General features: G+C 39.7%; 1 protein-coding gene across 1 annotated transcript in view; it reads left to right on the forward strand.

Annotated features, from left to right (window-relative positions):
- The window catches only part of MYO1B (myosin IB), a 178,407-nt gene that overhangs the window by 81,530 nt on the left and 71,977 nt on the right, over positions 1-24,900 (forward strand). Inside the window, 3 exon segments of the mRNA XM_036857472.1 lie at positions 1,251-1,345; positions 17,294-17,398; positions 21,332-21,378. Of these exon segments, the coding sequence (XP_036713367.1) occupies positions 1,251-1,345; positions 17,294-17,398; positions 21,332-21,378 (247 nt within the window).

The raw sequence follows: 24,900 nt of genomic DNA on the forward strand, positions 1-24,900 counted from the left end.
AGAGCACACTGCCAGTGTGACCTTCTGTCTTCACTTTTTGCCACAATTTCATCATCTGAAAATGGGATTAATAATAATTTATTTGTGGTAGTTTCGTTGTGAGATTTAAAATGATTAAATATGAAGGTCCTGGGGGACCATGCTGGTACAGGGTGAATGCTGCTATTTTTAGCTCTAATTACTCTCTGATTACTATGTGATCCTGTCCCTCCCTTGCTTACATTCCCTCTGGGTGGCTCCCGATCACCTCTGTTCTCCTGATTTGGAGTCTGCCCATCTCTCTAGCGCATCACTCCTCAGGCTTTGCCTTTCAGCAGCTCGCAACTGCTTATACCCTTTACCCCACCTCCTAGGATATACGGCCTTTGTTTTTGCCTAAAAGCCCTTTGTCTTGCTAATGAATTCTTTAGGGCTGTTTTTCTACCTCTTAAGATACTCCTACTCCAAACCCCTACCCCCTTGAGGGCCCTGTCTGGTTCTGCAATGTCTTGCGCATATCTTTTTCCTTGCACTTAACCTATTTTCTATTTTGTATCTCTCTCCCCTGCATTCCTGGCGTGTTCTTCACATAAGGTAGACTCAATAAGTACTTGTTAATAAATGAATTAGAAGAGGAGCTTTCCTATTTTAAGTACAGTATCATATTGTCAAAATTATTTTTCAGTTAGAGGGAGCAAAATTTACCTTGTTAGTAAATTTTGAGGAGGGGAAGGTCAGCATGAGGACTTTCTCGATAGGGGGCCCTTTGTCATCTGGACAAGAACCATGGCAAACCTATAGTACCACCTGCCTCTGGTGGACCTTACAGTTTCAACCATCTTGTTTGTGAAGGCAGTAGTTCTATGTTTAGCTTAGTGATGGTAATATCAGCTATTTGGTATATGATAACATTTTTCTAATGTTTGAAAAAAATTTTTTCTCATTGTTTCAAAACTCCAGTGTATTGTCCTGGAAATAGCAACATTATCCAGTTGTGGACATGTGGACATGTATACTCTATATCTTTAGAGTACAATACATCAGTACCGTTTCAGTTAAGAGAGGATGCATAGGAGAAAGTAACACGGGCCACAGAGAATGGATAGCTTTATTTATTTACTTTAAGAACGTGAAGGAAATAAAATGTGATATCTCAGCTTTCTATCTAAAGCGTATCAATGACCCTTTAAAGAGCCTGTAGTTAGTTATATCTGATAAACACATAATAATGAGCTGAATTTTAAGGACTTTTTTCCCATTACCCCCTGCAGCTTTGCCCTGTCAGATGAAGCATACAGATCCCTAAGAGATCAAGATAAAGACCAGTGCATTCTGATTACTGGGGAAAGCGGAGCAGGAAAAACAGGTAAGGCCACCGGACAACCTTACTTTCTCCTATAGAAGGGTAAACGCTGCACCGAATGATGACGGCAGAGCGGGTGGGTGGAGCCTCATTAGCATGAAGCTCACAGGGCTCATGCTGGGAAGGCTAGTGGTTCGGATCCTGGAATGTTCTCTGGGAAGGACTTGCCTCATCTCTTACATGAAGGAGCAGGCACCTATCAAAAGGGTTCCAACCAATGTGGGAGTCTCTTTCTGGATTCTAGACCTTTCTGTTGCAGTTCCTGTGAACTTCAAGGTCTTTTACCTTCCCTCCAAGACACCAAGGTCTAGTGCAAGGTCTCACCACTTCCCTAAGGAATGCCAGACTGTTTGGGTTTGGAGATCCCACAACCACAGACTATCTAAAAGCTAAAAAGTGAGGGAGGGCACCAGGAAAATGCTGGATTTCGCTGTAGAAAAAGTCTTCCTCTGAAGCCTGAAGAATTGAGATTTTTGTACACATTTTTAGACAGGCTGGCAACCTCCCCATAAAACAACCCCTCAAATGGGGAGGGAGTATGCTTTTTTTTCCTTGTGCTTTTAATAAAAGCAATGTGTGTGATTGTCTTGAGTGAGAAAGTGATTTTACACATGGTGCCCAGCTACCTGGAAAACGTTCAAAAGAGCTGTGATCTCTGAGTCCAGACTTGGACAGGTTAGAACCGCTGTTGTCAGTAGGTTTCTTTGATGGAACTGATGAGTCCATGAAAGAGGAGGATGGTATTTTCATAACTGGTTCATCTGTAAGATGTTCTTGTTTTATAGATAAGACTTTGATCATTGGTAATTTCTGCTAGTTTGCCAAAGTGGGATTTAAAAGCTTCAACTTTACTTGGCTATTTAATTATCAGATTAATAACTTTGATATCCTGATGCTCAAGAGAAGAAAATCCCCCATGGATATTTCAGTCAACTGACTGAATCCATTTTGTTCATTAGCCCTTAGTTAGATTTGTGCCTTTAAAGTCTCCCTATCTGCCCTGAAATGGCTTTTCTTTCTATACCTATTTCTTCCTCCACTTTCTTAAGGAGTACCTCTTCCCTACCCCTCAAAGTAGCTGGAGAAAGAATGGTTAGATAAGATGTGTCCAGCTCCCTTCCCGGAGCCTTTGGAGACATAGTGCACTGTTTCTTTGCAAGGTTGTGCAGGTTCTAGGCTCTGGATGGGCAGAAGTGGAGGGGAAAAGAGTGGCATGTAAGAATCTAAGGTAACAGAGAGCACAGACTCATATAATTGGAAGGGATCTTAGTTATAGACCATCTAGTGTAGGGTCCTCCCTAGGGACAGCCAAACTCCTTTTGTAGTGATGCAGGGCTCACTGCTTTGTAAGGCGGCCTATGGACTTTGTCACACAGGTTTGGTAACAAAAGTTCTTCCTTACCTAGAGATGAATTCTGCCTCTATGTATTCGTCTTAACTCTGCAGTCTGGGACCTTACCAAATTAGTCTACTTTCTCTCCTACAGGACAATCACTTAATTCTTTGAAGTCATCCATCATATCTTCCTAGGGCTGAAAATCCCTTTTCTTTAAAAATTTCTCATGTGATACACATTCATTTATTCATTCATCTAGGAAATAATTCCTGAGTACCTCCTAGGTGAAAGGTACTGTAGTAGGTACTAGTGATACATTGGTGAGCCAGACACCATTCCTGTCCTTGTCAAGTTTATAGTGTAGTGCAGGAGATAAACAATAGCTCTACGCTATATATGTACATACATCTAAATGTATACATGTATACATACAATTTATATACAGAACATTAAGTGTAGTGAAGTGAAGTGTACACTTGTAAGGGTGCTTATACGAACATGTAACAGGAGGATTGAATCTCGTTCCCAAATTCCTCACTGTCATGGTCATATTATTCCAGAATCTTCCCAGTTTGTCAACATGCTTTATAAAATTGCATCCCAAGAAGTAAACAGAATACTTCAAATTTGCTCCTGGTTATTGTGGAACTATCGCCCTCTTAATGTGGGTACTAGACTTCTATTAATGTGGTACATGTACTGACTCATACTGGTCTTTTCATCGAGCAAGATGTTATAGGTTTCTTGTATATTAACTTCTGTTTGGTCAGATTTTCTCAGTTGGGTATTGTTCAACAAAATTATTTTAAGCCTACATGTAGAATCTTTTGTTTATGATTCTGTCCCCTCCCATAGAACCACTGCCATGCCATTGGGAAATAATAATATTAGCTAACTTACATGAGCACTTACCACGTGTTGGGCATTGTGGTTAGCATATTGCACGTATGAGATAAGTATTCTTCTTATCCCCATTTTTATGATGGGGAAATTGAGCCACAGAAAGGTTAAACAACTTGCTTAAACTTACACAGTGAGTAAGTGGCAGAGCTGGGATCTTGAACGCAGGTAGATATATAGCTCTAGGGACCCCACTTGTCTTAGCTCAGGCTGCTGTAACAAAATACCAGAGACTGAGTGATTTAAACAACAGACATTTATTTCTCATAGTTCTGGAAGCTGGGAAGTCCAGTCAGGGTGCCTGGTGAGGACCTTCTCTCTGTGTCCTCACATGGGGGGAGAGAGTTTAAAAGTGAGCGTGAGCAAGCTCTGGTCTTCTTCCTCTTATAAGGACATTAATCCCATCACCGAGGTCCTACCCTCATGTCCTCATCTAAACCTAATTACCTCCTGAAGGCTCCATCTTGGAGGTTAAGATTTCAACATATGAATTTCAGGGGGACACAAACATTTAATCCATAGCACCATTTTCATCCACTATGCTAAGCTGTATCTTCATACTTTGAACATGATTCATTTTGAGTGAGTGCCATTAAACACATTGCCCTTGTTGGTAATTTTTTTTTTAAAACTAGCCTCCAGTGTCTCTTAAGGCAGGGATTATGTTTTCTTCATCTCTGTGTCCCTATAGCCTGACTTAATGCCTGGGACCCATTAGGCAATCACTACATATTTGAATGATTGAATAAATGCCATCCCCCAACCCGAGCCTCCTCCTGTGTCTTAATTTAAGAAATTGACAAAAATACTGAGTCAGACCAGGACAAAGACTGATCCTGACAACTGAAAGTTGAAACATAGTTAATTCATTAAAAGTTAATTTGGGGGAATTCCCTGGCAGTCCAGTGGTCACGACTCTGAGCTCTCACTGCCGAGGGCCCGGGTTCGATCCCTGGTCGGGGAAATAACATCCCATAAGCCTCATGGCACGGCCAAAAAGAAAAAAAAAAGTTGTTGTGTTGATTAGTTCTGGATCATCTTTCCTTATCTTTCTACGTTCTCTTTAGGGGGGTCACAGCTAGTCTCAGATTATGTTTTTGCCTCCTAAACTATACACTCCACTCAGTACCTCTTACTTTGTCTCCCAGCTTACACATCCAGTACCTGCTTGACAAGTCTGTGTGGGTCTCTCAGAGGCATCTCAAACTAAGCATGCCCTAAACCGAACTTTTGATTTTACCCTCCTACCCAAACTTCCTGGTCTCAATAAATGGGACCACCCATCAGCCTAGTTTCTCAAGCTAGAGATGTAACAGTCATCCTTGATATTTTCCTTTTCTGTATCTTCCACATGAATCCCATTTTCTAATCTTGTCAACCCTACCTCTAAAATATATCTCATGCCAAGTTCTTTCTTCCTTTTCTTTGTATCCATATGGCGACTCTAGTTAGACCAAGCCACCAACCATTACTTCCTTTGAGGACTGTTTGTAGCAATATCTAACAGGTCTCTTCTTTTCCCCCATGCTTGCCTACAGTTTTTTTTCACAGACACCAGAATGATCTGTAAAACTGAAAACTGGATCAAACGCTTGGCCTGTTAAAAAAATTTTGTTTCGAGTTACCTTTTTGTGTGTGTGTGTGTGTGGTGAGAACTTTTAAGATCTACTCTCTTAGCAACTTTTTTATTTAGCTTCACCGCACGGCATGCAAGATCTTAGTTCCCTGACCAGGGATCGAACCCGTGCTCCCTGCAGTGGAAGCACAGAGTCCTAACCACTGGACCGCCAGGGAATTCCTCTGAGCAACTTTTAAGTATACAATACAGTGTTAACTGTAGTTGCCATGATGTACATTAGATCCCTAGAACTTCATCTTATAACTGGAAGTTTGTACCTTCTGACCACCTTTCACCCATCTCCATTTCCCTCTTCTCCTTCCCAAACCAACAATCTACTCTTCTCTTTGTTTCTATGAATTTGTCTTTTTTTTTTTTTTTTTTTTAGATTCCATATGTAAGTGAGATCATACAGTATTTGTCTTTCTCTGACTTATTTCAGTTAGTATAATGCCTTCATGGTTCATCCGTGTTGTCACAAATGGCAGGATTTCCTTCTTTTTTTTTTTTTTTGGCTGAACAATATTCAGTTGTGTATGTATATATATACACACACACACACACACACACACACACACACCACATTTTCCTCTATTCATTCGTCCATAGACAGACACTTACTTGTTTCCATTTCTTGACTATTGTAAATAATGCTGCAATGAACATGGGAGTGCAGATATCGCTTCAACATAGTAATTTTTTTTACTTTGAATATATACCCAGGAGTGGTATTGCTGGATCATATGGTAGTTCTATTTTTAATTTTTTGAGGAACTTCCATACTGTTTTCCATAGTGGCTGCACCAATTTACATTCCCACCAAGAGTGCATAAGAATTCCCTTTTCTCCACATCCTCTCCAACACTTACTTCTTGTGTTTTTTTGATATTAGCCATTCTGACAAGCATGAGGTGGTATCTCATTATGGTTTTGATTTGCGTTTCTCTGATGATTAATGATGTTGAGCATCTTTTCATGTGCCTGTTGACCATCTGTATGTCTTCTTTGGAAAAATGTCTATTCAGGTCTTCTGCCCATTTTTTTTTTTTAACATCTTTATTGGAGTATAATTGCTTTACAATGATGTGTTAGTTCATGCTTTATAACAAAGTGAATCAGTTTTACATATACGTATGTTCCCATATCTCTTCCCTCTTGCGTCTCCCTATCCCACCCCTCTAGGTGGTCACAAAGCACCAAGCTGATCTCCCTGTGCTATGCCTTCTGCCCATTTTTTAATCGGATTGTTTGGGTTTTTTTTGGTTGAGCTGTATGAGCTATTTATGTATTTTGGATATTAACCCCTTATTGGTCATATTATTTGCAGATATTTTCTCCCATTCAGTAGGTTGCCTTTCCATTTGTTAATCATTTCTTTTGCTGTGCAGAAGCTTTTTAGTCTGATGTAATCCCACTTGTTTATTTTTGCTTTTGTTGTTTGTGCTTTGGGTGTCATATCCAAAAAATCATTGCCAAGACCAGTGTCTAAGAGTTTTCCCCTGTGTTTTCTTCTAGAAGTTTCACGGTTTCAGGTCTTACATTTAAGTCTTTAATCCATTTTGAGTTAATTTTTGTGGGTGGTAGTTAATTTTTGTCAGTTCCATTCTCTTACATGTGTATATCCAGTTTTCCCAACACCATTTATTAAAAAGACTGCCTTTTTTCCATTGAATATTCTTGGTTCCTTTGTCAAGTATTAGTTGACTGCTTATGCATGGGTTTATTTCTGGTCTCTTGATTCTGTTTCATTCATCTACGTGTCTGTTTTTATGCCAGTATCATACTATTTTGATTCCTGTAGCTTTGTTGTATAATTTGAAATCAGGGAGTATGATGCCTCTAGCTTTGTTCTTCTTTCTCAATACTGCTTTGGCTATTTGGAGTCTTTTGTGCTTCCATATGAATTTTAGGATTGTTTGTTCTATTTCTGTGAAAAATGCCGTTGGAATTTTGATAGGGATTGTATTGAATCTATAGATAGCTTTGGATAGTATGGACGTTTTAACAATATTAATTCTTTCTGTTCACGAATGTGAAATAGCTTTCCATTTGCTTGTGTCACTTAAATTTCTTTCACCACTGTCTTATCATTTTCAGTATACAGATCTTTCACCTCTTGGTTAAATTTATTCCTAAGTATTTTATTGTTTTTGTTGCTATTGGAAATGGGATAGTTTTCTTTATTGCTTTTTAAAATTGTTTATTGTTAGTATAAAGAAATGCTACTGATTTCTGTATGTTGATTTTGTACCCTACAACTTTACTAAATTAGTTTATTAGTTCTTACAGTCTTTTTGGTGGAGTCTTTTGGATCTTCTGTACATAAGATCCTGTCATCTGTAAACAGAGACGACTTTACTTCTTCCTTTCTGTTTCTGACGCCTTTTATTTCTTTTTTCTTGCCTAATTGCTCTGCCTGGGACTTTCAGTACTATGTTGAATAGGAGTGGGGAGGGTTGTCTTGTTCTTGATCTTAGAGGAAAAGCTTTCAACCTTTCACCATTGAGTATGATGTTAGTTGTGTGCTTGTCCTGTATGGCCTTTATTATGTTGATGTATATTCCTTCTTTATCTAATTTGTTGAGAGTTTTTATCATGAGAGGATGTTGAATTTTGTCACATGCTTTTTCTGGATCTATTGAGATGATCATATGATTTTATTCTTTTATTCTATTAAAATGTGATGTATGTGTTAAATGTGAGGTATCACATTTATTGATTTGCATGTGTTGGACCGTCCTTGCATCCCAAGGATGAATTCCACTTGATCACGGTATATGGTCCTTTTAATGTGCTGTTGAATTCAGTTTGCTAGTATTTTGTTGCAAATTTTGGCCCTTATATTCATTAAGGATATTGACCTATAGTTTTCTTTTCTTGTAGTATTTTTATCTGGCTTTGGTATAAGGGTAATGCTGGGTTTGGAAGTGTTCCCTCTTCTTTGTATTGCAAGAGTTTGAGATAGCTCTGGTCCTGGGCTTTTCTTTTTGGGAGGCTTTTGATTACTAATTCAGTCTTCTTAGTAGTAATCGGTCTGTTCAGATTTTCTATTTCTTCATGATTCTAGGAACTTATCCATTTCTTCTAGGTTGTCTAATTTGTTGGCATATAATTGTTCATAGTAGTCTCTTATGTTCCTTTATTTCTGTGGGATCTGTTGAATGTCTCCTTTTTCACTTATAATTTTATTTATTTGAGCCCTTTTTCTTTTTTTCTTGGTTAGTTTGCCAATTTGATTTATTTTTTCAAAGAACCAACTTTTAATTTTGTTAATCTTTTCTACTGCTTTCTTATTCTCTGTTTCATTTATTTCTGCTCTAATCTTCATTATTTCCTCAAAAAAACTGTATCTTCTGCTAAGGTTGGGCTTAGTTCTTGTTTTTCTAGTTTTTTGAGGTATAATGTTAGGGTTTTTTTTTAAGATGTTTCTTTTATCCTTGATGTATGCACTTACAGCTATAAAATTTCCTCTTGGAACGCTCTTGCTGCATCTCATCAGTTTTGGTATATTGTTTTTCCATGTTTGTTTGCCTCAAGATTCTTTTTACATAAAAATATTTAATAGTTTCCATTGCACCAAAATATAAGCCAAACCCCGTGTGCCTGTTACACAAGATTCTGCTTGATCTAGCCTCGACCTTGTTCTTCACCTTCCCCTCATGCTTTCCCCCCTTCTAATGGCAGCTCATGTTATTTTTCACTAAAAGGCTTGCTCTTTATTGTATGTATCCAGTGTCATTATATAGTGTTTCCCACCCCTTTTTAGATCATTCATTTGAACTCTGGGTATAGGCTCTTACCACTGTTTACTCAGAAATTTGTGATATCTTTGGTTGTTTAGAACTCTTTCTTTCCAGTAAGAACTTTAAGAGGACACTGGTATCTTGGGGGAAAGTTTCTGCTCCTTCCGTGTCACTAACCAGTTCTTTTCTTGTGAAACAGAATTTAATTCTTAGAAGCAATACAGCTTCTTGTTTGCTTCCAGGTTAACCAGTGCGAATGGTGGCAAGGCAAGTTAAAAACTGTGTCCCTTGACAGAAGTCATTTGTATTGGTGATGTATCTCATGCCACCTACCCCTACCTCAATCCCTTTGACTGTTTCTACAAGCCTATTCATTTCACATATGTTTCCTTTTTTAAAGCATAAGGGAGGAAGAGATGAAAATATTCCTAAGCCTATTAACTTTTTTAGATTTTTACTCATTCTTCATCATGTCTAAAGACTTCTTTGAGTATCTGATTGTTTCAATTTGTTCCTGAGTGAGTCATCAGAAGTGGGTTGTGGTCACTGGTTTGATTGGTATTGGCCAGTTCTTCATCTCCTCTGGAACATGTGTTCCAAGAAGACAGCACATCCACTCATGAGCCATGTTAGTATATGACCTCCTCCTTCTCAGAGAGTTGTAAACCATACTGCTTCCTCCTGGAGCAAAATTCCATCTCCTGGTAGGCTCGTGTACCTTCTTTACTGAGAAACTGAATGGAGGTTGCTGTTACTATTTCACAGGGAGGGCATTCGTTCTTTTCTGAGAAAAACAAAAACACCTTATTCCTCTGGTGGAAATCTAGTGGCACATGGAGTTCATTCTTCTTTTCTATATTTTTCTCTTCTCTTTTCTCTTCTATTTTTCTAGTCAATAACTTGTCCTCTTTGTTTCAGTGTCCCATTCACCACTTGAAATCCTATCGTTTTCCCTGGATTTAGTCCTTTCTAGGACCCCTTTGCCCTCTGTCCTAAGCTGAAGAATGGACAGCTGCTTCACAGGGTCATCACCTCCTCCTCTGGTAGAAAGCTCTGTTTACAGGTGCTGCTTCAGCAAGAGGCTGGAGAGGGTACCACAGACACCCTGGAGCAGTACGTCTCAAACCTTCCACTGGGAAACACCAGGTTCCCTTCTCTTGCAGTCTGCTGCTGACCAATACCAGAAAAATAAAATAAAAGAAGACATAGAAAATTCAGGCCCCAATTTCTGGTTTTAGTTTCCACAGACAAAATAAACTACCAAATTGCTACAAAAACTTCTCAACGCCTACTCTCATGTGTAGATAGACCAGTAGCAGTCCCTGGGCCAACCAGCTTTTGAGTAGTGCTGGTCCTCAGACCGTACTTTGAGTAGCATTGTCCAGAAGTCACTCGAAGCATTTGTCTTGTTTTTGAGCTACTGTGCTTTTTGGATCTGGTGATGTTTCATGTGTCCATTATCACAAAAATCCTGGTGCTGGGCAGTGGACACTACTCCTGAGAGCTGCTGTTTTTAAATATCTACTCAGCTACACTCTTTGGTAGCTGCTCAGCCCTTTCTTTTCATTTATAGATCCCAATAGCATCTCCTACCTCCATTTCCATAGAGACATTTAGTGTTTTACTTACGTATTCCCATCTTTTTCTACTTTTCTTTCTTTTTGAAAGCAGGGGGTACAGAAATTGTTTCAAATTGTATTAAGGTTTTAATTGTCATCGAACTATAGTTTTGAGTAAAGCATAGACTTTGTGTTGTTTAATGTCTCTGTTTCATGGAGGTTACTTACGGGAAAACGAAATGATGGAAAATAATACAGGGATTGCAGTACAGTGTGTGAGGAATTTCAGGAAGGGGTTTAATCTCAGTTCTGTGGGGAAGAGGAATGCCAGGCCATTTTTGAAATGTCACATTATCTTAGTCACCAAAATTTTTTTGAATACATGTAGCTATTAACATTTATATGTTAGTGAATGAATGAAAGAAGAGAACTAACATTTATTGAGGGCCTGGAATGTGCTATGTACTTAACGTATAGTATCTCTTTTCAGTGAGAGTTTTTGCTTAATAGCATATACAGAACCACCATGTAGTATCAGAGGGCTCATTTTATAAGAAGTAATTAAGTTAACGAGGTTGTAAACCCCCCTTGGCAGATGATGATGTTATTGGTCTTAAACACTGGAGACACTCTTACACTGTAGGGTTGTATAATGTGGGCACTCAGGGAGAGGCGTGAACATTTTGAATCCTTTGGGGTCCTATTTAATTCATTACTGCTGTGCTAAATAAAAAATTCATCATGCCTCATAAAAGTGCCCAACTATTTCTAGGCAGTGAACTCACAATTCACTATCATGAGTACAAATAGTTTGTGGAAAATCATTCAAGCACTAATGGGGGCAGGGAGGCAGAACATGAGGGAACCATCATAACTGCATTTTTCCAAGGACATCAGAGTAAACTGTGGGCCTGAGAAGATGATCCTGATATAAGAAAGCATTATAAATTATTTGATTTCTAATTTTACAGTTACATCAGTTTCTAGGAACTCTGCAGCCATCTGCTAGAAGAGTTATGAAGCCTGCCTTGCTTGTTAAGACCCTTGGTTCTGAACCCCAAATGACCTTGTACTGCTTTGCATCTGTGATAGTTTTCTGACTCGGTCAGCGACAGAGATGTGACTGACTGACTGTAGCCTAAACATCCATGAGCGTTTTACAATGCTGAATATCTCCACATGGAAGCGGAATAGCTAAGCAAGCTCAAGGCCAAAATGTCGTGAGCTTTGTTTTGTTTCTTCCTCATGTGAGAGAGGCCTCTCTTGACTCACGTGTTTTATATGAATTATCAGATTTTGTGGCCAACTTTCAGAAGCAAAGCAACTTACATATAGTTGTATTTCAATAAAAACATTGCCAGTCATGATTCTTCTTGGAGCAGAGGCTGTGTTTCTCATTGCAAGACCCATGTTTTTGGTACAATGATCGGGGCAGTTCCCAGCTGCCTGTCGGGTCAGTTTGGATGTGCTGCAGCTGGGTGATTTTGCAGCACTGCAGACTCAGGACTGCTAAAAAAGGGTGTTCTTCTATGTTTCAGAGTCCTTGTTTCATTGTATACAAACACGCTTGCTTGATTTAGGCAGTCATACTCTTTAGGTCACTGGACCACGAGACCTTTGTAAGCATAGTCCCTAGAAAAACTTGGGTGTCTTAACTAAGGAGATAGAGAGGTATAGACGTAGATAAATATGTCAGTATTTGTGTGTGTATAAATGTATGGCTTTCTCTATGCTGTATGACATATATGACATAGTTTATATTATATGTCTGTGACCTATGATATTACTTGTATCTATGAATGCATGCATCGATATTTGTTAACTCCTGGATAAATTTATTAGCTCTGAAAAAAAAGCTCAGAATAAGCCTTGTTGTATTCCTACCTTTTTTTCCTGACATAGTATCTATGTGGAGCCTGCTCGATTCCATGCATAGGTTTTCATACTTGCCCATGAGATTCCCATCCTTTTGTCCTCATGGTTACAAATGTCTTTCATTGTTTTCTCTTTCTCATTCACTGATTGCTATTTCACAATGTTTTCTTACATAAAGAATATTATAGTATATGAATTTATATGATTATATGATTACATACTACATAATTATATAATAACATATAGTAGATACTATTCACAACCCAGTGCAAGGTACCAGAGTATACAGAGTTAAATTAGTTATCATTCTGCCTTAACAGGAATTTAAAATGCCCAGAATCATAAACGATCATCTACAACCCCTTTCCATTCTTTATAGAAATGAATTCTGGTCTAGATATTTTGATCTAGAAATGTTTTGTTATAGGCCATTTGTTCATTAGTGCAGGATATCTGATAACCCTAGATGTTCTACTGTTTTCTGGTGAGGAGATATTTTGACTTTGAAAACTTCATATTTTGCTTGTCCAACTCAATGCATTTTAAAATTCAACATTCAAACATATATATGTGCATAAATCTACATATGTAAAGTATCTGTGAGTTAGAGAAAATGATGAACTAAGAATGAGTTCTAAGCAATGCTGTTATGATTTGCCAATTTTAAATGCCAGTGTTTTTATATCTAGAATGGCAGTGCTTTTCAGTATTTTGAGTACATGTGAAGAATACACCTTTTTGTCCTAAATAGAATCCTTTTATATTTTTACAGCAAACATGCAAGACATTGTCACTGAGAGTAGGATTACTAGATTAATGTATTCGGTCTACTCAGAAGTATTGCCTTGGAAAATGCTTAAGATTTTATGCTGTGCTTGCCAAGGTCATGTTTAGTTGGCTCCTATGATAGTCAGCATGATTCAAGAACTAGGCTTTGCAGTATGGAGGAGGATGATAATTTAATTCTTGATTCTCCTCAGAAATACAATATTTGTCATTCATAGAGGTTATTACATAGAGTTTTGATTTGCATAAGTATGTAAACATTTGAATAAAGATCCAAATTTATTTGAACTTTAGCACAGAAGAGCCAAAGGAAATGAAGCAGAAAACCTCATGAGATAACTGTTACTTCCTGTTTGCAGCATGGTGAAATATAATGAAAACAGTCCTCTAAACTACATTGGACCTTGCAACTTGTCCGTACAGGTTTACTTACTTTTTCTAAAGTAGTGACTATCTCATAAACTGCTTGAGTTAAAGATCAAGTATTATGTCAGGAAAAAAATAATGAGTTGTCTCTTTTAGACAATGAGACTGGAGAAAATTACCCTTAATCCCAGCTTCCAAAAATGAATTATTAAAATGAGCACAGTAATAGAATTCCTGAAGATAGTTAAGAACCTGAGCATAAAATCTTTTTAACAACTTAGAAAGAAGGATCTTCGAAGTATATTTAAAAATGATATTTGAAGTACTTAGATTTTAAAGTTAATAAAACTGATTCCTAATTTCAATTTAAGTTAACTCATTTTTACATCTCAGTAGATATTGTGGGTTTACATACAATTTAACAGCCATATGATGTAGGTCCAATCCAAATTCCAATAGATCTGCCCCTGGCGCCATTTTTAAATAGATTTGACCCTGAGAGAATTTGATGCCATTTAGTTCAGGCCATTAAAAGGTCTCTGAGAGGTCACATCAATTCTAGCAGCCACCAAAGAGTTCTCATTCTTGGTTGATCACACCCCCTCCGTCTGCTCCCACACACATACACACAAAGCAGTTTGTCCATGGTGTCCATCCTGAACCAGAACAGAACTTCCAGAGACCTGGGTGTAGCCATGTATCTGAGGTTTGAGGTTTGGCTGCAGTGAGGTTCATAATCACTGGAATAAGCAATATAGGATGGCCTGGACTTTTACTATTTCTTGCCAGTTTACCTAAAAGAAAACTTAGCTTTTCATCTAAAATATGTACATATATATTTGTGTGTGTGTGTTTGCCACTATCTGGAGCAGTTATTTTGCCTATAAATGCTTCCACTCTTCTAATAGCGTAATGGGTAGGAAGACTAGAAATTCAAGTCAAGGAAGAATATACATAATACATGTGAGAGTGTAGGTGGGGATGGGGAGCAAAGAATGCTGCTGAGAAAGCAGGATGATGAGATAGCCTGGAGGTGAGTTGTTTCAGAGGCCAGACTGTAGGGTTGGAATGTGTGGGCGATGCAGGAGAGTTGGCCCACAGTTGGAGACCAGGTAGCACAAGATGTCAGGAATTGGCTGGGAGGGCAGCCTCACCTGACTTTGAAAGCCAGGGAGCCTAGAAACAAAGTATCCCAAAGTGACAGAAGAAGAGTTCCAGTGTGAACTGGTGGGTAGAGGGGAATGTAGCACCAAGAAGTGAAATGAAATGTAATAGTATATAAACTCTTTGTTCATGACTGAGGCCCGTTCAGCCCGATGGAGCAGCAGAAGTGTGTCCAAACAGTTCACCGGCCTTTAGATAGTTAAACCCTGAGAACATTGGAAAATGTAGCTCAGGAACTTTACACAATGGAGGATGTGTTAAGGGACTATGCCCTTTGGAGGGAGGGTATTGCAAAGATGCAAAGACTGATGTTTCTCAGTTACAGTCTTTAAAAGGAGACTGCAGACATCCGCCATCACAGACCACCAGAGAATCTACCTGGACCCATTCTCGTTACCCAGAAAGCAAACTGGAGGGAGATTTAACTCCAACCACTGAAGAAGTACCCAGCATCCCACCGCAATCCTCAGGGCTCCATGAGATCGTCTGCTTCCTCTGCACCATACTTGCTAGCACTCCCTTGAGAACTTTATGGGACCTGCATAGGTTCTTGGTGCTCTGTGGCTCCTGTTATTAGTTGATGCTTTGGGGTTGTATATACGCCCTGAAGCACACGTTGGGCAATGCGCCCAAGGTCGCATTCCAACTGTTCATTTATTATTTCTTCAGTGGTGGGAAATGGGCTGGAAGTCACCTGCAGGTCTCCCTGTGAGAAAGAGCAGCGTTGAGATTTGTCCCCTTACACCCATAGGTAGGGGTACTGCCACTCACACCTGGGGAAGGCTTTCCTGCCCTCAGACAGTGGCACCAGAGCAAAGAAATTGCAAGAAAGCAAGATTTGGGGAGATTGGTTTTTCTTGCCTTGACTGCCTGGACCTGGGCCCATGTTTTATTCTACTGACATTTAATAGTTGAGTATTTCCCAGATCCTGATTATGGAACATTAGAACTAGGACAGCTGAATGAGAAACAGATTCTATGGCAAATAAGTTTGGGAGATGGTGCATTCTCCATCTTTTTCCAGAGTTCCACAATGCACATGCTCCTTTAAGAAGCCATTTAAAAAGGAAACCTGTTTCACTTCATCTAACTTACTGTGGCCCCAAATTCATTTGACTTTAGACTTCATTTCCCCTGAATATCTATTCTCATTCCTTGGAACTCAGTATTAAAAGGATCAGGTTCTTGGAAACAGATGCTGAGAGGAGACATGTACTAATAGGGGAAGGATAAAACCAAATTTGGCCCACCTTACCAGTCTGAGCTAAGAATTCTTCATATGCCTCTGGTGGCCTGCTACTTTTAGTAGGGAACTTGTTCTACAAGTGAAGCCTATGAAAACAACTAGAAGATGCCCTGGAAGGTCTGTATTTCTTGTATTCAGATCCTTAAGATTAGTTGCTTAGTTTTTTAATCAATTTGAAGAGTAATTAATTTAATCTGATTGTAAGCAAACCAATTTGATTTAGAAACTATTTTGGAGGAAGGGCAGTTCTTTTAAATTTAAAAAATACATTTGATAAAGATACCCAGGTTATCAAGTTAATTTTGACTTGAATCACCTATGTATAATATAGTATTTGTATATAAATGATTGCTTTTTTAAAAAATTTATTTTTTATTGAAGTATATTCAATTTACAATGTTATGTTAGTTTCAGGTGTACAGCAAAGTGATTCACTTATATATATATATATATATATATATATATATATATATATATATATATATATACAAACACACATATATATATATTTTCTTTTTCAGATTCTTTCCCATACAGGTTATTACAAAATATTGAGTATAGTTCCCAGTGCTATACAGTAGGTCCTTGTTGTTTATTTTATATATAGTAGTGTGTATCTGTTGCTCACAAAGTCCTAATTTATCCCTCCCCTCCTTTCCCCTTTGGTAACCATAGTTTGTTTTCTATGTCTGTGAGTCTGTTTCTGTTGTGTAAATAAGTTCATTTGTGTCATTTTTTAAGATTCCACATATAAGTGATATCATATGCTATTTGTCTTTGTCTGACTTACTTCACTTACTATGATAATCTCTAGGTCCATCCATGTTGCTGCAGATGGCATTATTTCATTCTTTTATAGCTGAGTAGTATTCTGTTATTTGTATATACCACATCTTCTTTGTGCATTCATCTGTCGATGGACACTTAGGTTGCTTCCATGTCTTGGCTATTGTAAATAGTGCTGCAGTGAACGTGTATCTTTTCGAATTATGGTTTTCTCCGGATATATGCCTGGGAGTGGGATTGCTGGATCATATAGTAGCTCTAATTTTAGTTTTTTAAGAAACAATTGCTTTAAGAAGATAGTCCTCCTCAGATTTTGTTGGCTGTGTTTACTCAGCCAATTTTTTAGCAACCCAGTGATAACCTTTAAGCACAATTCCTGTTATATCTGAATCAATGACATGTCTGAATAGAAAGCATGAATATTTTAAAAGGTTTCCAAAACGTTCTTTGCTCCCAGGAGTGAAGTCATTTGAAAACACTGTTAGTGGGCCTTCTCTCCCAAATCTTTTCCCCTGAAAGTTGAAAAAAATTTTTCTGCTTAATTTATTAATATGGCTTGTTTTCATCCACAGAGGCCAGCAAGCTTGTTATGTCCTACGTAGCAGCTGTTTGTGGAAAAGGAGCAGAAGTTAATCAAGTCAAAGAACAGCTTTTACAGTCCAACCCAGTCCTGGAAGGTAGGATTTTCTGTGTATGTTGGGTCGGTGTGACTCGAACAGTAAATCCAGTTTTCAGGGCACTTCCGGCACCTGGTGTGCTGGGAGGTGGGCTGGGAGGGGGAGAGTCAGGCCCAGACCTGCTGAGCAAAAGGTAGCGGCATCCTAGGAACTCCTGACTTCACGCACTTGAAGGAGGGAACGCTTTACTCGTGTAAAAGGAGCTCTCCCACTTGCAATCATTTTTCTCCCTTTTGATTTTTATTTGAATTACTTACATTTTGCTTAATAATAATCAACTGATATTTGCATTTGACTTGACAGTTGGGAGAAACTTTGTGGAAAAGAGCAATGTGAGGGCAGTGCTATTTTATCATTCAGGATAACACCCATGGCTGGTGATTTCTGTTGTCAGGGAAACCAAGGCTATGCCAGAGAAATATTTAAGGACCAGTTTTCTCAGGGTTACAGAAAGCCTAAACCTGACTTCTGAGCTCAAATTCTGTGGTTGGCCTTCTGTGTCTGTTAGTCACCTTGGGCTGCCATAACAAAGTACCATAGATTGGATGGCTTAAACAACAGAAATCTATTTTCTCACACTTCTGGAGGCTCAGAAGTCTAAGATCACCTGCTGGCAAGGTAGGTTTTCTTCTGAAGCCTTGGCTTGTAGGCAGCTGCCATCTTGCTCTGTGCTCACATGACCTCTTCTTTGTGTGTGTATATGGGAGGAGGAGGGGGGATGATGGGCAGGTGGGCGCTGGCTCCTGGCCTCATCTAATTACCTCGCAGAGGCCCCATCTCCAAATACCATTACACTGGGGGGTTAGAGCTTCAAAATATGAATTGGGGGGTGGGGTCGGGTAGGGACACAAACATTTAGTTCATAATACCATCAGAAAACAAAGCCAGAGATAAGTCCCCTTCTGCCATGGAGGTTGGCGTAAACCATCAGTATAAACCATCCTTATGTTGGAAACAGTAACTCAAAGCCTCTTCCTATTGCTGGAAAGCCCTTTGCCTTGCTTTATATTGTAAGCATGCCAGTGTTGTCATTTAACACAGTTGTTGGGGTAGGGTAGGTTTCTCAACCTTGGTGCTGTTGACATTTTGGACTGGATAAGTCTTTGCTGTGGGGTGCTGTCCTGTGAAGTGTAGGATGTTTAACCCTTGCCTCTAGTTGTTACCATTGAAAATGTCTCCAGACAATGCCAGATGTCCCCTGTGGGGATCAAGACCACCTTGATCAGAATCTCTGGTCTAGAAGAGTAGTTTGGTTCAGCCCTTTGTTCGAAGTCATGGAAGGTCAAGATTTAACATGGATTAAAGCAGAACTGCTCTGTGGGGGGAGACCCCCCCAGCCCCAGTATGGAGGAACAGAACCTGCCCATTGTCTTTGTTACTCAGGCCTAGTCCCTCCTTCCACTTTATTACAAGGAGGCACCACATGCATCTTTATCCTCCAGATAGTGAAATAAAACTCATGAGAATACTTTGCTTGTGAGAAGCAAAGGCCAGAACACCTGTTACATTGTTATTGATCTTTCTTCCCCTTCAGGACCTTAACAAAAAAAGAAGCTATTGTAGAGAGTGTTTTATCTTTATCTTATTATTCCAGTCTTTTACTTTTTGCTTACTGTCTTTTGCTTTTAGTTAGGATGCTATACATGTGTTATATTTCTATAGATGCGTATTTTAAGAATGCTGTGATCTAAAGGAGAAACACTGTGGAATGCTATAGCTTGCATCTGTGATTAGAATCTGGCCCTTTATTCAATGGTATTTGAAACTAGGCCCCAGTGCAGGAACTGGAAGAAATGTGTACTGTGGGCATGTATTATCTTTTGTGGGAATGCTTTACTTTTTAACTGGAGCTGCTACTGTAAATGAACATTTAGAACAATGAACTTAAAAAAAACAATCGAGGAATGTGTCTCAAGTGTTCTATAATGGAACACTTGTTTTTGATTCTGTGGCTCACAGTAAAAGACTTTAGTGTTTAGAGCTGTGTTTAGTAATGTGCAACTCAGATTTGTTTGATGAAAAGATGGTTTATGGCTTGCAAATGGCACCCTGAATAAAGTTTTTTTGAAGCAATTCCTTCACTTGCCCTTGACCTTCAAGCCACAATAAACTCTCCTTTATGTGTCAGCATCTCGTGCTGGGCTTTGGGGCTGTGCAAATTAGTTAATTTGGCATCCCTGCGTGTTGACACCCACCACAAAGATCTAGCCTATGAAAACACGAAAAATGTCGTGGTCTTCATGTTGACTAGGTCAACACTCACCATTATCAAGGTTGCATTTATTAAAATGCTTTAGCTGGTGGTGGACGTAGGATAAGGATGTGAACCTCTTCAGCATCCTTTTTTGAGTGTTTCCCATGTGCAGGTTTCCTTACTTAATATAACATCTCAGCTTATTTTCTACTGAAGAGAGAATTTGGTGTCAGGGACCTACAAAACCATACCCATTCCACGTGGAATCTCTGAATCAAAGAACTTGCCCTGTGTTGACTTTAAATTTTGTCTTAACTAGCAGGAGCCAACTATTTTTTTTTTTTTTTACAATCAAAAACATAAAAATACTAGCTAACGTGAAATATAACACAGCAGGTTTGGCTACTGAATATCCACAGTGAGCTTTACACATCTTCATCAGGTGATTGCTTTCAAAACTTGGACCAGCTTTTAGCCATTGTTAATCATGTGAGCTCTTGTTACGCTGATCTTCATTTAATTTAATGAAGTTGTGGAGGCTTCCAGGGATTTGATGCCCGACCTCTTAATTTAAAGATTCATTTCTGTTTGCCGCATCATCGTGCATCACTCTGCAGTCCTTGCTGGCTGCCGTGTGGCCCACGGATCCCAGTAACAGCCTCGGGGTGGGGTGGGAGGGTATTGGTAGAGAAGCAGAATTTCATGCCCATCCCTCGACTCATTGAACCAAAGTGTGCACTTGAACAAGATCCTCAGGTGATTGGTTTACACGTTAAAGTTTGAGGTGCACTGCTGGGCTTCAGAGCATCAAACAGGGATCCCCTCTTCTTATACGACTTACATTTATTCCACTTAAATCCTCTACTACCAAGGCCCAGATTAATTTGCTCCTATCTTGTGCGCAAGCTTGATGAAGCAGTCTTTTAGCTCATGACACTGAAATACCTTTGTCAGACAGGAGCATTCTGTGCCTGGGACAGTGTCATCCCTGTGGTTCTTACGTGCTGTCATTTGAAAGGGCGTCCTGTGGGAGATTCTAGCTCCTCGAAGCAGCTAAGATTGGGACAGACTTGGATTTTTGCATTGTGGGCTGATTTTTTTTTTTTTTTTTTTTTTTCTGGAAAGTTTCACTTAGGTCTGATGGACATAAACTAATGAAACTATATGGTATTTTTAGCCTATTGGAAATGATGTTAGTTTCCAAGTCTCTTACTCTTTCTGTATTTCAGTTATATGTTTAATCACGTTTAAATACCTTTTATTTCGAAGTTCATTAAACAATTTAAAGTTTCTCATGCCTTTTTCCACCTGAAAACCTCATCAATTGAGTTTCATAAAACCTTTGTTAATGTTAAGTAGTCATCTCTAAAATAACCTTATTCATTGTTAATAATGGGAGAAGAGCACAGAGGCCCTGCTTGCTCGCCATTCAGCTGACTACTATCAAAACAGTTAAAATGTGTTGAATTAGAGAGGATTAAGTTTACAGTAATATTTGAAAAAAATTCTGTGAATCGTAGGAATGACTCTTTCTATGAACTTATAAAAAGACATGGAAGCTTTAGCAGCTTATTAAGGCTCGTGTTAAGTAGTTTCTATGGAAATTTTCTGGACAGAAATGTCATTGCTACAAGTTGCATTTCTAGGATTTATGGATGTCAAATATTACATTTGTTTTATTTTTTGGCTTGAAATTATTTTTCTGTCACTTGACCACACATCTGTTTCTTTCCTACCAGCATTTGGAAATGCCAAGACTGTAAGGAATGACAACTCCTCTAGATTTGTAAGTATTTGTATAAGCATAAGTGTTAACACTAATATTTAGCTCATGTGTGTTTAAGCAACCAGTAGATGTTTAATATTTCTTAATACACACATTTAAAAAATAAGAAACACCATATTGAGACATAGGCTAAAAGTTCTATAAGGACTATTTTTCTGCTTTCTGGAATTTTCCTTTTTAATTCTTCTTGGAGTGACAAGCTATCTTTTTTTTCATGTTTTCTTGTCATCTATCATAAAATTCCATGAGCAATTTAAATGAGGCTGTTTAGAGTAACTCTTTACTAATGTGAGTTTTGATATTTAGAAATCATAATTAAGACTCAGAAATTCCATAGAAAGAAGGGTAAACTAGGTGTCAAGTTTGTATACTCTACAGCCCTTGTCCGTTCTTCAGTGGGGCCAGAAAGGATGGAGGTGTATTCTAAAACTTTATAGAGGTAAAATCAATAAGTTTGGCAGCTAATGGGAGGTGCGGGGAGGACTGAATAGTAAAAACTGAAGCTAATTGATGTTTTGAGTCTGGCTGAGTTGGAAAACGCTAATTCCCATAGTAGAAACCTTTCCAGCCTCATCTCCCGCCTCTGCAGTGTGCACTCTGGCACATCAGCCCCTGGGTCTCCCCAGCCGTGCTGCCTTCTTTCCTGCCTCTGGTCTTTACAGGGACACACACTGCCTGGAGGCAGCTGGGGGAAATATGTTGAGTGTGATGGTGGCATTTTGAAATCGATGGCTTTTTTTCTGTAGTTGAGCCAGTTTTATAAATTTCATAATAAAAGATCATTTACTTTATAAGCTGTCTTCTCATATACATTACTTGGGACCATTATTGATGATCGTCTGTGCCTTGCTGCCAGAGACCCTTCCTGCATCCCCACACCTCCACTGCCCAGCTTCTTTTAACCCCCTTTTTGCTTTTTTCTCATTGGCGTTATCCTGTGCTTAAGGCATGCAAAGGACCTCAGGTGGAGATAGTTTTGATAGATTGGAAAGTGGAAGGCTAAGGTTCCTGATGCCAAGGCAGTGAATTTTTTCCATTGGATTAGCCCCTTAAGTTGTTAAAACTGATGTGAGCCATGCCTTTTCCTGTTGCGGTAACATGACTAATCTCATTACATAAATAGAATTAGACGCAAAGTGTGGGCAGATAGAAGTCATTCCAATAGATCAAGCTTCTTTATAGGATAGAGATTTTATTTTTGCTTTTGGCAAATCTCATATACACACACTTTAAAAAAAAATACTTGCAAATATATTTAGTCTGTAGGCCGTAAAAATACAGAAAACCGTATTGCTTAAAGAGTCACTAGTACTTAGAGACATCGGAAAATCTAGGGAAAGGCTTGGCAGGTGATTTGGCTTGTTAAGTAACTTCAGAGAAATCCTATCATAACACAGGTATTAGGATATGAGATTAATACTTGATTATAGGCTAAATCATTTCATGCCCAGTTTTTAGTAATTTCTCTGCTTTGTGTGTGTGACTTTGACCAGTAGTATACTCAAGCCTATGTTATAATATTATAGTAGGACTCTACTATATTTAAAATTACTACTGTATATATAACAGAGGTTTCTGACTCCAGGGAAATTACGTTTCCTTCAACTGTGTTTGACGGGTTAACTCCGAATAAATTTTTTGATCTCTTTGCTGAGAAATCTGGGAGACCCTGCACCTCATTGTAGCTGACAGTGTGGACCACTGTTCCCATGGAGGTGCCTCACAGTGACCCTCACCCCAGCACTTTAACTTGGCATATTGAGCTTCTAGTAAAAGAGACTCATTGCTTTGGGGACAAAAGAAAAAACAGTTTAAGTCTTCGAAAATCACTGTTCTCGACTAAGGACTTTGGAGGGGGATTTTGTTGAGCGTCTGCGGTGTGCCAGGAGCTGAATGGGACACTGGTGAGTGTGGGAGAGAGCGCTCTAGGGTCCGGGAAATCTCATTACCACTCCTCTCATTCAGTAAGAATAGAAACACACACAATTCATTCATTTGTTTGAAACCTCCGGGTTTTCTTTTAAACACAGTTAAACTTAGGTCTCCCTGCATATCCTCTTGCAGCCTGCAGTCTTTTCCCCACCAGTAGCCAGAGTGATCTTTACAAGCTGCCGTCCCCTGCCGGCTGACAGCCTCTGCGGTCCCCTCGCACCTAGAATATAGCCCGGGCTCCCCCAAGCCTCCGCACGCAAGGCGGGCCGGCCCAGCCTTGCCCGGCTCCCTGGGCCTCAGTCACACAGGCCTTTGTGACTGGCAGGTGTGCCGAGTGCTTCCTGGACTTGGGCCTTTGCTGTTGCCAGTCCTTCTACACCATGCAGTCTGTCCCCAGATCTCTGTATGGCTGGCGTCTTGTATCATTTAGGTCTTATCTCAGATGTCACTTCCATGATGCCGTCTGTAGACTCTGTGACTTTATCCTATTTTCATTTTTTTAGGCATTCAGCAGTCTCTGGAGTTACTCTGCTCCCTTCCCCCGTTTACATCATCATTGGCCCTGCAGAGTAGGAGTCGAGGAAGCGAGCCCCTCGGCCTCTTGTTCACTGATGTGGCCCCAGGAGCTAGAGCAGGGCCGGTGCCATAGTGGACACTCAGAAAACATTGATTTATTGATGAATGGATACCTGGTTTTAAGAAGCTTATAAACTAGTCAGGAAAAATGGACATGGCTGAAAATAATTATAACACAACACATAAACTAGTAAGTTCCCCGTGAAAAGTATAGATGAAGTGTTACGGAAGCTCAGCATAGAGAAGCTGGAGGAGTCCGGGGCAGGGGACAGTCCTGAGTGGGTCCACAAGATTTAAAGAAGCCAAAATGGGGTGGCAAGCAGGAGGAGCTGGCAGTACAGCATGAGGAACTGAGGAGAGAAACCAGTGTGGACCTTCATTTGCCAGAGTTAACGGCCAGACCAGGGTGTCTGTGAATGGAGCCGTGGGCCAGAGGGCTGGGAAGGTGGGTCCGGGCCCCAGCTGGAGGGCCTGGAGTAGCAGGGTCAGGGTCTCAGACTTTATTTTGTAGGTGGTGGGAAGCCGCTGGTTATTTGTGAGTAGTCTAGTGACAGGGTCAGAACCAAGCCTTTGGGGAGTCATCAGTGTGGGCATCAGCTGAGTTCTCCGTGTTGTGCAGGAGTTTAGCCCAGGTCAGCTTCCTTTTCCCTTCTCCACAGTGTTTGCTCTACTCTCTTCCAACCTTCTATCCTTTACTCTCGGCTGATGGTGTTATGCCTGCTTCACAGAAATCATCCTCTTCCAAGCTCTCAAACCAAATTAGCCCCGCTCCTTGGCACCTGCCCTGTCTCCCTATCAGTCAGTGTACATGCTCCTTTCTCACACTTATCTCTGCACCTGTACTCTAGATCTGTCGCCTCCTTTGCCCAGGGACCACCTGCCATCAAAATCATCCCCTCTCATACGGTCATCCTCTGACTCTCTTGTGAAGTTACTCCTTCTCCCTCCTTCATGTCCGCTTTGCCTCCAGTGTCCCCTCGCATCCTAGAGAGTGTCGCGATCCACTCAGTTGCC

Source organism: Balaenoptera musculus, chromosome 7, assembly GCF_009873245.2.
Source record: "Balaenoptera musculus isolate JJ_BM4_2016_0621 chromosome 7, mBalMus1.pri.v3, whole genome shotgun sequence".
In the NCBI taxonomy this organism is placed as follows: Eukaryota; Metazoa; Chordata; class Mammalia; order Artiodactyla; family Balaenopteridae; genus Balaenoptera; species Balaenoptera musculus.